The sequence below is a fragment of the Pelobates fuscus genome, chromosome 8 (assembly GCF_036172605.1).
Source record: "Pelobates fuscus isolate aPelFus1 chromosome 8, aPelFus1.pri, whole genome shotgun sequence".
In the NCBI taxonomy this organism is placed as follows: Eukaryota; Metazoa; Chordata; class Amphibia; order Anura; family Pelobatidae; genus Pelobates; species Pelobates fuscus.
This window is the reverse complement of record NC_086324.1, coordinates 36077667-36091116: the sequence shown is the minus strand read 5'-3', so window position 1 is coordinate 36091116 and position 13450 is coordinate 36077667. Positions and strand designations below refer to the sequence as shown.

General features: G+C 46.9%; 1 protein-coding gene across 1 annotated transcript in view; it reads left to right on the top strand.

The window, feature by feature from the left end:
* Window positions 1-13450, top strand: part of LOC134571436 (sodium channel protein type 2 subunit alpha-like) — a 162744-nt gene that overhangs the window by 134150 nt on the left and 15144 nt on the right. Inside the window, exon 25 of the mRNA XM_063429686.1 lies at window positions 380-484. Coding sequence (XP_063285756.1) covers window positions 380-484 — 105 coding nt within the window. The remainder of the gene's footprint in view (window positions 1-379; window positions 485-13450) is intronic.

Genomic DNA, 13450 nt, shown 5'->3' with positions numbered 1-13450 from the left:
ATTATAACCAATTGGTCAGCTAGAAGAGGCACACACAAATACGAATGATACACCATACTAAATTATTTCACAATTTGATAATCAATATATAAAGGAGAGCAGGTAGATGAAGTAAGCAAAGAAAAAAATATATTAATTTCTGTAGTTAATGTTCTTTTTAAACTTCAAATGACAATTCAATTGTAGTGCAAAGTCTTTGAAATCTAAAACTAATATACCTACGTAATCTAAAAAATGTTCAGATGACTAGGTGGGTGAGTTTATAACTTTCTCAGTAATCCTTATCCTCATGCACGTGGGCCAACATGCCACTTGGTGAGTAAATGCTAGAATGGCAATGATTGCTATATTGTAACCAAATTTGATTTGTTTCCTATAATTCGGAGGCCAAGACATCTTCATGACAGAGGAACAGAAAAAATATTACAATGCAATGAAGAAACTAGGATCCAAAAAGCCACAAAAGCCTGTTCCAAGACCCTCGGTAAGTTTAATTTATTATTAAGTTTACATCTGGAAATATTCAAGCATAGAGCGTTGTGAAGATTATATTTTTTTTTTCTGCTAGCTTTAGTTTGGTTCTAACAGATTAAATGTTGAAGAAATGCTGTTTTATTGTATTGGTGTTATTTAAGAAGTGGCATCTCTTTTTACACATCGGGCAGTGTGTTTGTTGATTTTATTGCACGATACACAGATAACACTATGGTTCTAGTTTATTGGAACAAGAGATTTTTTGTGTTTGTGAATTGACTGGCACATGCAATTAAGGAGATATTGGTAGGTTGTCTAATCTTATTTATGGCAACTCAGGTAACTTTGTATATTTGTGATTAGAGGAAGTTTCTAGGAGGTTTTTGCTGGGATGTGAATGTTGCATCCTAGGTATAGTTAGGTACTACCTTTCCAGTAGGGAAGTAAACTAAGAAATGGATAGCTCACTATTGGGAATGGGTCCAGTGTAGATTTAGTCATTCTCAGTTTCAGTACAGCAAGCTTTCTTCCTCATCCTTCAAGGAGTTTAGGTGATACCATTATATTATTGACAGGATTCATTTTGAAGCTGCATCTCACAAGCTATATACTAAGTGTTTCTAGTACCTTCCCATTAGGTCAGTTTTGAGGTTCCTTACCACAAGGTAGCTGTACAGATATAACACGGTACACTAGATCAGTGTTTTATGTGGCACATTCATAATAAAGCCATTTTCTAAAACACTGTATCTAGTTTAGCCTCTTTAGCTGACTGTAGTGAGCTTACAACTGATACACTGCTCATTAGAGATGTCGCGAACATAAAATTTTCCGTTCGCAAACGGCGAACACGAATTTCCGCAAATGTTCGCGAACCGGGCGAACCGCCATAGACTTCAATAGGCAGGCGAATTTTAAAACCCACAGGGACTCTTTCTGGCCACAATAGTGATGGAAAAGTTGTTTCAAGGGGACTAACACCTGGACTGTGGCATGCCGGAGGGGGATCCATGGCAAAACTCCCATGGAAAATTACATAGTTGATGCAGAGTCTGGGTTTAATCCATAAAGGGCATAAATCACCTAACATTCCTAAATTGTTTGGAATAACGTGCTTTAAAACATCAGGTATGATGTTGTATCGATCAGGTAGTGTAAGGGTTACGCCCGCTTCACAGTGACAGACCAAACTCCCCGTTTAACGCACCGCAAATAACCGCAAACAGTCCATTTGCACAACCGCAAACTCCCCATTTGCACAAGGTTGGATACCAAGCTAGCCATGTCCCGTTCCTTGTCCTCACTGATGTCATTGAAGGTCTCTCTTCCTCCACCCAGGAAGCGGGAGATGGAAAAAGATGCTTGGTCGGTCCTCCTACTTCAAATTTGGGGCACTGCGCGTGCAATCTAATGTGCCACCAGATAGGAGTGGTGTGTTAAGTAGTACTATTCCTATCAGTTTAATCCCTGTTACGTCCTCTATCAGGGTCGTGTATATAAGGCATCGATTTTAGGAAGCGGGAGATGGAAAAAGATGCTTGGTCGGTCCTCCTACTTCAAATTTGGGGCACTGCGCGTGCAATCTAATGTGCCACCAGATAGGAGTGGTGTGTTAAGTAGTACTATTCTTATCAGTTTAATCCCTGTTATGTCCCCTATCAGGGGACGTGTATATAAGGCATCGATTTTAGGAAGCGGGAGATGGAAAAAGATGCTTGGTCGGTCCTCCTACTTCAAATTTGGGGCACTGCGCGTGCAATCTAATGTGCCACCAGATAGGAGTGGTGTGTTAAGTAGTCCCCCTCATCAGGCCTTTTTTAGTCGAATGTATCGCCCACTGTCAGTCCCTTCGGGATCCATCCCTCATTCATCTTAATAAAGGTGAGGTAATCTAGACTTTTTTGACCTAGGCGACTTCTCTTCTCAGTGACAATACCTCCTGCTGCACTGAAGGTCCTTTCTGACAGGACACTTGAAGCGGGGCAGGCCAGAAGTTCTATCACAAATTGGGATAGCTCAGGCCACAGGTCAAGCCTGCACACCCAGTAGTCAAGGGGTTCATCGCTCCTCAGAGTGTCGATATCTGCAATTAAGGCGAGGTAGTTTGCTACCTGTCGGTCGAGTCGTTCTCTGAGGGTGGACCCCGAAGGGCTGTGGCGATTCGTAGGACTTAAAAAGCTCCGCATGTCCTCCATCAACAACACGTCTGTAAAGCGTCCTGTCCTTGCCGGCGTGGTCGTGGGAGGAGGATTACTTTCACCTCTTCCCCTGTTAGATTCCCGTTGTGCTGTGACATCACCCTTATACGCTGTGTAAAGCATACTTTTTAATTGATTTTGGAACTGCTGCATCCTTTCCGACTTGCCGTAATTCGGTAACATTTCAGGCACTTTCTGCTTATACCGGGGGTCTAGTAGCGTGGACACCCAGTACAGGTCGTTCTCCTTCAGCCTTTTTATACGAGGGTCCCTCAACAGGCACGACAGCATGAAAGACCCCATTTGCACAAGGTTGGATGCCGAGCTACTCATGTCCTGTTCCTCATCCTCAGTGATCTCTCTGAAGGTATGTTCTTCCCCCCAGCCACGTACAACAGCATGGGTACCAGATAGGTGACAACGAGCACCCTGGGATGCCTGTTGTGGTTGGTCTTCCTCCTCCTCCTCAAAGCCACATTCCTCCTCTGACTCCTCTTCCTCCCAGTCCTCTTCCAGCGTTTCCGCAGGTCCAGCAAGTGATGCTGATAAGGCTGTTTCTGGTGGTGATGGTGACCACAACTCTTCCTCTTCACGCTCATCTACGGCCTGATCTAGCACTCTTCGCAGGGCACGCTCCAGGCAGAAAACAAATGGTATGATGTCGCTGATGGTGCCTTCGGTGCGACTGACTAGGTTTGTCACCTCCTCAAAGGGAAGCATGAGCCTACAGGCATTGTGCATGAGCGTCCAGTAACGTGGCAAAAAAATTCCCAGCTCCGTAGAGGCTGTCCTAGCACCCCGGTCATACAAATACTCGTTAACGGCTTTTTCTTGTTGGAGCAGGCGGTAGAACATTAGGAGTGTTTAATTCCAACGTGTTGGGCTGTCGCAAATCAAGCGCCTCACTGGCATGTTTTTTTGCCGCTGGATATCGGAAAAGAGCGCCATGGCTGTGTAGGGACGCCTGAAATGGCCACACACCTTCCTGGCCTGCTTAAGGATGTCCTGTAAGCCTGGGTACTTATGCACAAAGCGTTGTACGATCAGATTACACACATGTGCCATGCACGGCACATGTGTCAACTTGCCCAAATGCAATGCCGCCAACAAATTTCTTCCATTGTCACAAACCACTTTGCCGATCTCCAGTTGGTGCAGAGTCAGCCACTGATCCACCTGTGCGTTCAGGGCGGACAGGAGTGCTGTCCGGTGTGACTCTCTGCTTTCAGGCAAGTCAACCCCAAGACGGCGTGACACTGCCGTATCCGGGATGTGGAACAGTACCTGGGGAGCTGGGGGGTGCCGTTGATGTGGAGCAAGACGCAGCAGCAGAAGAGGACTCAGCCGAGGAGGTTATGGAAGAGGATGGAGTAGGAGGAGTAGAGGAGGTGGCAGCAGGCCTGCCTGCAAGTCGTGGCGGTGTCACCAACTCCTCTGCAGAGCCATGCATTCCGTGCTTGGCAGCCGTCAGCAGGTTTACCCAATGCGCAGTGTAGGTGATATACCTGCCCTGACCATGCTTTGCAGACCAGGTATCAGTGGTCAGATGGACCCTTGCCCCAACACTGTGTGCCAGACATGCCATTACTTCCTTTTGCACAATCGAGTACAGGTTGGGGATTGCCTTTTGTGCAAAGAAATTTCGGCCGGGTACCTTCCACTGCGGTGTCCCAATAGCTACACATTTTTTGAACGCCTCAGACTCCACCAGCTTGTATGGTAAAAGCTGGCAGGCTAAGAGTTCAGTCAAGCCAGCTGTCAGACGCCGGGCAAGGGGGTGACTTTGTGACATTTGCTTCTTACGCTCAAACATGTCCTTGATAGACACCTGACTGTGGGCAGATGAGCAGGAACTGCTCAAGGCGAGAGACGGAGGGGCGGATGGTTGAGAGGGGGCAAGGAGGACAGCAGTGGTTAACGTGGCTGAAGATGCTGGACCAGGTGTCACGACTAGTAATGTGGTCCAGCACGCAGAAACTATGTAAACATATACATAGGTAAGAAAAGGAAAATAACAGGATAGAGCGTAAACCGGACCTTAGAATGGCCGGACTAATACGCTAGAGACAGAGAATGGTCAAAGGGAAAGCCGAGGTCAAGGAAGCCAGAAAATACTCAATACCGATAAAACAAGCCAAGTCAGGGAAACCAGAGATCAGAACAACCAGGGAAACGCCAAGGATCAGGACACCAGGAAATCATAATCACGGAAATAGCACTCTCAGGAAATCAGGAAACTGAAACCACGACATGGCAAAGAAATGGGAAAAGCTAGGGGTTTAAATACCCCTCTCTAGGCTATGATTGGTCAGAGGGTGACCTCTGACCCCAAAACGTGCGTGTGCGTTGACGTCGTGACGTCACGCACACGTTGGTATAATTTTCGGGGGTGGAGCTACTCTTAGGCGCGACCATGTGGTCGGCGCCATGTTTGATTCGGGCGTGATGCCCGGAAGAACGGAAGGAGCGGTTCCCGGCTCGCCGACGAGCAGGTAAGCTCGTGTTGTCGGCGTGGCCGTGCCGGTCGGGCACGGCTGTGAGGCTCGGCGGGCCGGTGACCGCAACAGTACCCCCCACTCGAAGACCGTGCACCGGGCGGGAAGGACCCGGCTTAAGAGGAAAGCGGTTGTGAAATGACCGGATAAGACGGGGCGCATGGACCCGGTTCCTCGGGACCATAACCCTTCCAGTCAACGAGATAGGACAAGACACCTCTGGATAATTTGGAGTTCATGATAGAACGGACTTCGTATTCTTCTTGATCACCCACTACCAAGGGCGGAGGATGAGTGGATAATCTGGTGTAGCGATTGCAAGTAAGGGGCTTGAGCAGAGACACATGGAAAGTATTTGCAATTCTCATATGAGCCGGAAGTGCCAAAGAATAGGTCACTGGATTGACACGTTGGGTAACCCGAAAGGGACCTATGTACCGGGGGGCGAATTTCATGGACGGGACCTTAAGTTTGATATGTTTTGTGGAGAGCCACACCCTGTCACCTGGAAGATATACAGGATTAGCGCCCCGTTTTTTGTCAGCTTGGGCCTTTGTTCGTAATGAAGCTTTCTGCAGAGCTGAATGGACGGAATCCCAGGTATCATGAATTGATTCCAAACGGGTGTTCAAGGCAGGAATTTCCGTGTCTGAGAATTCAGAAGGAAAAACAGCGGGGTGATAACCCTGATTTACAAAGAATGGACTATGATTAGAAGATTCATGAGTGGCGTTGTTCCTGGCGAACTCAGCCATGGGTAAGAGCTCACACCAGTTAGACTGATGGGCATTTATAAAGCAACGTAAATAGGCTTCTAGAGACTGATTCGCCCTCTCTGCTGCTCCATTAGTTTGAGGGTGATACGCCGACGAAAAGGAGAGTTCAATGCCTAATTGCTTACAAAAGGAACGCCAAAACCTAGAAACAAACTGGGTACCTCTGTCAGATACTATGCTTTTAGGTACACCGTGCAACCGAAAGATCTCTCTCAAGAATATTTGAACTAGATCTTGAGCAGATGGTAATTTTTTAAGGGGGATAAAATGTGCCATCTTTGTGAACCTATCGATAACCATAAGGACTGTATTAAACCCGTTTGAACTGGGTAGATCCACAATGAAATCCATGGCTAAGTTGATCCAAGGAGCACTGGGTATGGGCAGTGGTTGTAAGAGTCCAGGAGGCAATCTAGGAGGAACTTTAGAAACGGCACATATTTGACATGCCCCAACATATTCTTTGATATCGTTTCTAAGAGCAGGCCACCAAAACCTCCGGGAGATGGCAGAGAGGGTTTTATGGACTCCAGGATGGCCTGCTGTGAGGTTGTCATGGAACAAATCTAGTACCTTCTTTCGAAACTGAGGTGACACATACAGTTTGTCCGGAGGTTTTCCCACAGGTGCCTGAGTTTGATCTGCTATTATGGCACAGAAGAGTGGAGAAGACACTTCGGTAACTGTAGTGGCAATGAGGCATTCAGGAGGTATAATAGGATATATCACCTGTTCCGGAGCTTCATCTGTCTCAAACTGCCTAGAAAGTGCATCTGCCTTGGTGTTTTTAGTACCAGGCCTGTACGTAATTATGAAATTGAATCGGGAGAGGAACAATGACCATCTAGCCTGACGAGAGGACAGTCTCTTAGCGTCCCCAATATAAGCCAAATTCTTATGATCAGTAAAGATCAAAAGTGGCTCTTTGGAACCTTCCAAGAGATGCCTCCATTCCTTAAGGGCAAGTACAATGGCCAAAAGTTCCCTATTCCCTATGTCATAATTCGTCTCTGCAGGTGTGAGTTTGCGAGAGTAAAATCCACAAGGATGTAAAGGTGTATCAGGACTTTCTCTTTGAGACAGAATGGCTCCAACTCCTGTCTCTGATGCATCTACCTCTAGGATAAATGGTTTGGTTGGATCAGGATGGGTCAGGACAGGTGCTGAGGAAAATAAAGATTTTAACAGTTCAAATGCCTCTCTTGCTTCTTTGGGCCAAGATGTACAATTAGCTCCTTTTTTGGTTAAATTGGTTATAGGGGAAATCACGGAGGAAAAACCCTTTATGAATTTGCGGTAGTAATTCGCAAAACCTATAAAGCGTTGAGTGGCTTTAAGGCCCTTGGGTAATGGCCACTGTAAGACTGCCTCCAGTTTACGGGGATCCATCTGGAAACCAGACGGAGATATAACGTATCCAAGGAATTGTATCTCCGTTTGGTCAAACTGGCATTTCTCCAGTTTACAGTAAAGGCCGTTCTGTAACAGGGTTTTCAGTACAATTCTCACATGTTCGTGATGTGTCTCTAGGTCTGGGGAATAGATGAGAATGTCGTCCAAGTACACTAAAACGAACATGTGAAGGTACTCTCTTAGGACATCGTTAATAAAATCCTGGAATACCGCTGGAGCGTTACATAATCCAAACGGCATAACCAGGTATTCGTAATGTCCCATTCTGGTGTTAAATGCGGTCATCCATTCGTGACCGTCCTTAATCCTGACTAGATTGTATGCGCTTCGGAGATCGAGCTTGGTAAAGACTCGAGCTCCCCTCAATCTGTCAAACAGCTCTGATATAAGGGGAATAGGGTAGGCATTTTTTATGGTAATCCTATTCAAACCCCTATAATCAATACAAGGGCGTAGGTCTCCTTCTTTTTTAGAGACAAAGAAGAATCCAGCCCCGGCTGGTGAGGAGGACCTACGGATATGACCCTTTCTGAGAGCATCTTTAATATATTCCTCCAAACAAAGATTTTCCTGGGGGGACAAGGCATAGACTCCTCCCTTGGGAGGCATAGTCCCTGGTAATAAGTTTATGGTACAGTCATAAGGTCTATGAGGAGGTAACCCTTCTGACTGGACCTTGTTAAATACCTCTTTCAAATCCATATACTGCGGTGGAATTTGTGTGGTCAAGGGAGGTGCAACAGGAACATTAATGGTACCAATAGGTTGTGGGATTTGCTTAAAGCAAACACCTTTGCATCTCTCACCCCAACTCACAATCTCTCCTTCAATCCAATCCAAACGTGGATTGTGTTTCAGAAGCCAAGGGAAACCGAGTATTATTGGAACTGTAGGTGAAGATATGATTTGAAAGGTCATTTCTTCAGAGTGGAGAATACCCACTGAAACAGTGATTGGCAGAGTTTCGTGTGTGATGAAAGGCTGGGTAAGAGGCCTTCCATCAATGGCCTCGACTGCTATCGGTTTCTCTTTATGTCTTAAGGGCAGGAGATGTTTTGCAGAGAATTCTTTGTCTAGGAAATTCTCCGCTGCCCCAGAGTCAATCATAGCCTCACACTGAACAGTAGTGTTCTTGAAAGATAAGGTTACTTTGACAAGGAAACGGTTCTTAGTCAATTTAGGGGACATATACATCACACCTAAGGTCGGTCCCCGTACGTGCCTTAGGTGTGCAAGTTTTCCGGCCGAACCGGGCATGACGATCTTAGATGTCTCTTCTTGCCACAATACATACATAACCCCTCGTTACGTCTGTGTTGTCTCTCTGCCTCAGTGAGTTTAGCGCTACCCAATTGCATGGGTTCAGGTTCTGGAAGAGGCGTTTGGCTACTCACCACTGGGTTAGAGAAACGAGGAGCTATGGACAAATTAGAACGTCTGTTACGTTGTTTGTTTTTCTCTCTCTCTCTGAGCCGGTTATCAATGTCTATCATATAGGCAATAAACTCATTAAGATTAACCGGAAGGTCTCTAGCTGCAGTCTCATCTTGTATACTCTCAGCTAGACCTTCAGAGAAAGCAGCCACCAGACCACTATTGGTCCAATCAACCTCAGACGCTAATGTCCTGAACTCTATTGCATAATTGGCTACAGAACGACTGCCTTGCTTGATTCTCATAAGGGCTTTGGCAGCGTTCTTCTCCCTGCCTTTAGGTTCAAACGTAGCCTTAAAGGCCGTAAGAAAAGTACTGTAATCACGGGCTACTGCGTCACCACTTTCCCATAAGGGGTTAGCCCAGGTCAAGGCTTTTCCAGTTAATTGGTTCATCAGATAGCCTATTTTTGATCTATCTGTTGGGAATGAACCTGAGGAGGCCTCAAAGTGGTATTCAATTTGGTTTAAAAAACCTCTGAATTCCTTAGAATCACCTCCATAGCGAGGGGGCGGTGACAAGGTTATGGACGGTGGTTTATGTGGTACGGGAACCACTACAGGTGGCGGAACCACAGGTGGTACCGGAGGGACCTCTAAATAGGCAGTCCTCTGGAGCAAGGTCTGAAATGCCTGGGCAAATTGGTCTAACCTGTGGTCCATATCCTCCACCCTACTCTCACAGGTGATCATATGCTTGCATAGTTCTGCAGGATCCATGGCCATGTCGTAATGTCACGACTAGTAATGTGGTCCAGCACGCAGAAACTATGTAAACATATACATAGGTAAGAAAAGGAAAATAACAGGATAGAGCGTAAACCGGACCTTAGAATGGCCGGACTAATACGCTAGAGACAGAGAATGGTCAAAGGGAAAGCCGAGGTCAAGGAAGCCAGAAAATACTCAATACCGATAAAACAAGCCAAGTCAGGGAAACCAGAGATCAGAACAACCAGGGAAACGCCAAGGATCAGGACACCAGGAAATCATAATCACGGAAATAGCACTCTCAGGAAATCAGGAAACTGAAACCACGACATGGCAAAGAAATGGGAAAAGCTAGGGGTTTAAATACCCCTCTCTAGGCTATGATTGGTCAGAGGGCGACCTCTGACCCCAAAACGTGCGTGTGCGTTGACGTCGTGACGTCACGCACACGTTGGTATAATTTTCGGGGGCGGAGCTACTCTTAGGCGCGACCACGTGGTCGGCGCCATGTTTGATTCGGGCGTGATGCCCGGAAGAACGGAAGGAGCGGTTCCCGGCTCGCCGACGAGCAGGTAAGCTCGTGTTGTCGGCGTGGCCGTGCCGGTCGGGCACGGCCGTGAGGCTCGGCGGGCCGGTGACCGCAACACCAGGAGGAGGATGGCGGATTTGAGTTTGTGTGCTGCTTGTACTCATGTGTTGATCCCATAGGCGTTTGTGATGTGCGATCATGTGCCTTCGCAAAGCAGTTGTACCTAGGTGGGTGTTGGACTTCCCACAACTCAGTTTCTTTTGGCACAGGTTGCAAATGACATCACTGTTGTCAGAGGCAGACACACATAAAAAATGCCACACTGCTGAGCTCTGCAATGACGGCATTCTGGTGGTGGCAACAGCATGAGTTGATTGGCGTGCTGTCTGACTGACCCCGGATGCCGATGCATGCTGTCTGACTGTACCACTAGCTCCTTGCGACGACCTCCCCCTGCTTCCAGCTCGTCTCCTCCTCCTCCTCTCTGTCTCACCATCTGAACTTTCCCCCTGTTCTTCTTCTCTTCTAGCGGGCACCCACGTGACATCCATGGACGCATCGTCATCATCAACCGCTTCACTTGTATCTGACAACTCAGCAATAATCCCTCTGGCAATAATGGTTACGCATCACTCATTTCTTCCAACTGATGTGTAAATAACTCCTCTGACAGATCAAGTGAAGCAGCTGTGGTGCTAGTGTTGGTGGTGGCGGCAGGCGGGCGAGTGGTAACTTGAGAGGTGCCTGAAGCTAAGCTGGAGAAGGATGGTGCGTCAAGGTTCCGAGCGGAATCTGTAGAAGATTGGGTGTCCTGTGTTAGCCAGTCAACTATGTCCTCAGAACTTTTCAAGTTCAGGGTATGTGGCCTCTGAACACTGGGCATTATTCTAGGGCCAGAGGGAATCACAGCACCACGACCACGACAGCCCCTGTGGGGTGGCCTGCCTCTGCCTGTCATTTTTTTTTCGATTAGTGGTACTATGCGTGCAAGCTACTGTGACAACAGATATGAGTGGCACTGGTGTGACACCGTGCCCTCGCAGGCCCTGAAACACACACTTGTGAAGGAAACTGACTGCTATTATATTATAGTCCAAAAAGTTTAGTTTTTTTTAAATGCAAGCTATTGGGACACCAGATATGAGTGAGTGGTGGCACTGGCAGGCCCTGAAACGCACACTCGTAAAGGAAACTGACTGCTATTATATTACAGTCCAAAAAGTTTAGTTTTTTTTAAATGCAAGCTATTGGGACACCAGATATGAGTGAGTGGTGGCACTGGGCAGGCCCTGAAATGCACACTAGTGAAGGAAACTGGCTGCTATTATATTACAGTCCAAAAAGTTTTTTTTTTGGTTAAATGCAAGCAATTGTGACACCAGATATGAGTGGTGGCACTGGGCAAGTGGGCACAGTATACGCTGTGAGCCTGACACACACGCTGGCAGGCAACTAACTGCTATTCAATCTATTACAGTCAAAATTTTATTTTTTATTTTAAAAAAAAATGTACACTACTGTTACACCAGATATGCACTGGTGTGACACTGTGCCCTGGCAGGCCCTGAAACGCACACTAGTGAAGGAAACTGACTGCTATTATATTACAGTCCAAAAAGTTGTTGTTTTTTTTTAAATGCAAGCTATTGTGACACCAGATATGAGTGAGTGGTGGCACTGGGCAGGCCCTGAAATGCACACTAGTGAAGGAAACTGACTGCTATTATATTACAGTCCAAGTTTATTTATTTTTTAAATGCAAGCTATTGGGACATCAGATATGAGTGGTGGCACTGGGCAAGTGGGCACAGTATACGCTGTGAGCCTGACACACACGCAGGCAGACAACTTACTGCTATTCAATCTATTACAGTCAAAATTGTATTTTTTTTTTTTTAAATGTACACTACTGTTACACCAGATATGAGTTGCACTGGTGTGACACTGTGCCCTGGCAGACCCTGAAACGCACACTCGTGAAGGAAACTGACTGCTATTATATTACAGTCCAAAAAGTTTTGTTTTTTTAAAATGCAAGCTATTGGGACACCAGATATGAGTGAGTGGTGGCACTGGGCAGGCCCTGAAACGCACACTAGTGAAGGAAACTGACTGCTATTATATTACAGTCCAAAAAGTTTGTTTTTTTGTTAAATGCAAGCTATTGTGACGCCAGATATGAGTGGTGGCACTGGGCAAGTGGGCACAGTATACGCTGTGAGCCTGACACACACGCTGGCAGACAACTAACTGCTATTCAATCTATTACAGTCAAAACTGTATTTTGCTTTATTTATTTTTTAAATGTACACTACTGTTACACCAGATATGAGTTGCACTGGTGTGACACTGTGCCCTGGCAGGTCCTGAAATGCACACGTGTGAAGGAAACTGACTGCTATTATATTACAGTCAAAAAAGTTTTTTTTTTTTTAAAATGCAAGCTAATGTAACACCAGATGAGTGGTGGCACTGGGCAAGTTGGCACAGTATACACTGTAAACCTGACACACACGCTGGCAGGCAGGCAACTGCAATTAGATTACACAGAAAAAAAAAAGCAGACTGATGTTCTAGCCCTAAAAATGGCTTTTTGGGGTGCTGTCCTTACAGCAGAGATCAGATGAGTCCTTCAGGACTGTAGTGGACACTGAATACACTAGCCTAGCTATTCATTTCCCTATTAAATCAGCAGCAGCTACACTGTCCCTCCTCTCACTAAGAATGCAGCTTCCGGGGGGCGGGGCCTAGCTGTCATGGAGGAAAGACGCACTTCGTGTGAGCTCCCTCAATATCTCACTTTAAGCAGCTATCAACAAGCGAATTTCACCCCAGAAGGGGATGACCCAGCAATGTTGCTCCTACCTGACCAACCCGACATGCTTAATAGTGGTCAGCAACTCGACAGAGTCTTACTTACCTCCGCGTGGAAAGTGTGGCCTGGTGCTCACAGGGTGGGAGAGGCGGCCGATCTCCCGATCCTGGGATGCCCAGGAGCAGCTACTTCCCGGCAGGAGCTCCGTTACCCCCCCACCAAAAGGCATCGAAGACGGGACCGGAGGCACAAGCAGAATTGCAGAGCCTGCCCCACGTCAAGCACTCGCCTCCACCTTAAGCCGCAACAATCCCGCACCGGACGTGAAGCACCCCCGGGACAGATCCGACCACCCAACAAAACAAGCTACCACCACCTCAAGCCGCAAACCCGGCACTCAGCCAGAGACTTGCCTTTGTTGTTCCAGGTATCAGGGACTCCCAGGGTCTGCACCTGGCGCCCAGAAGGGATCGGATGAGCACAAGCAGTAAACAGCAGCCTGCCAAGCATGTCCCACTATAGCCGATCCTCCACACCATGCCTTTGATCACATGAACTGCTCTCTGCACATTAACTAATCAAAAAGTAGCAAGCGTTTAAACATGT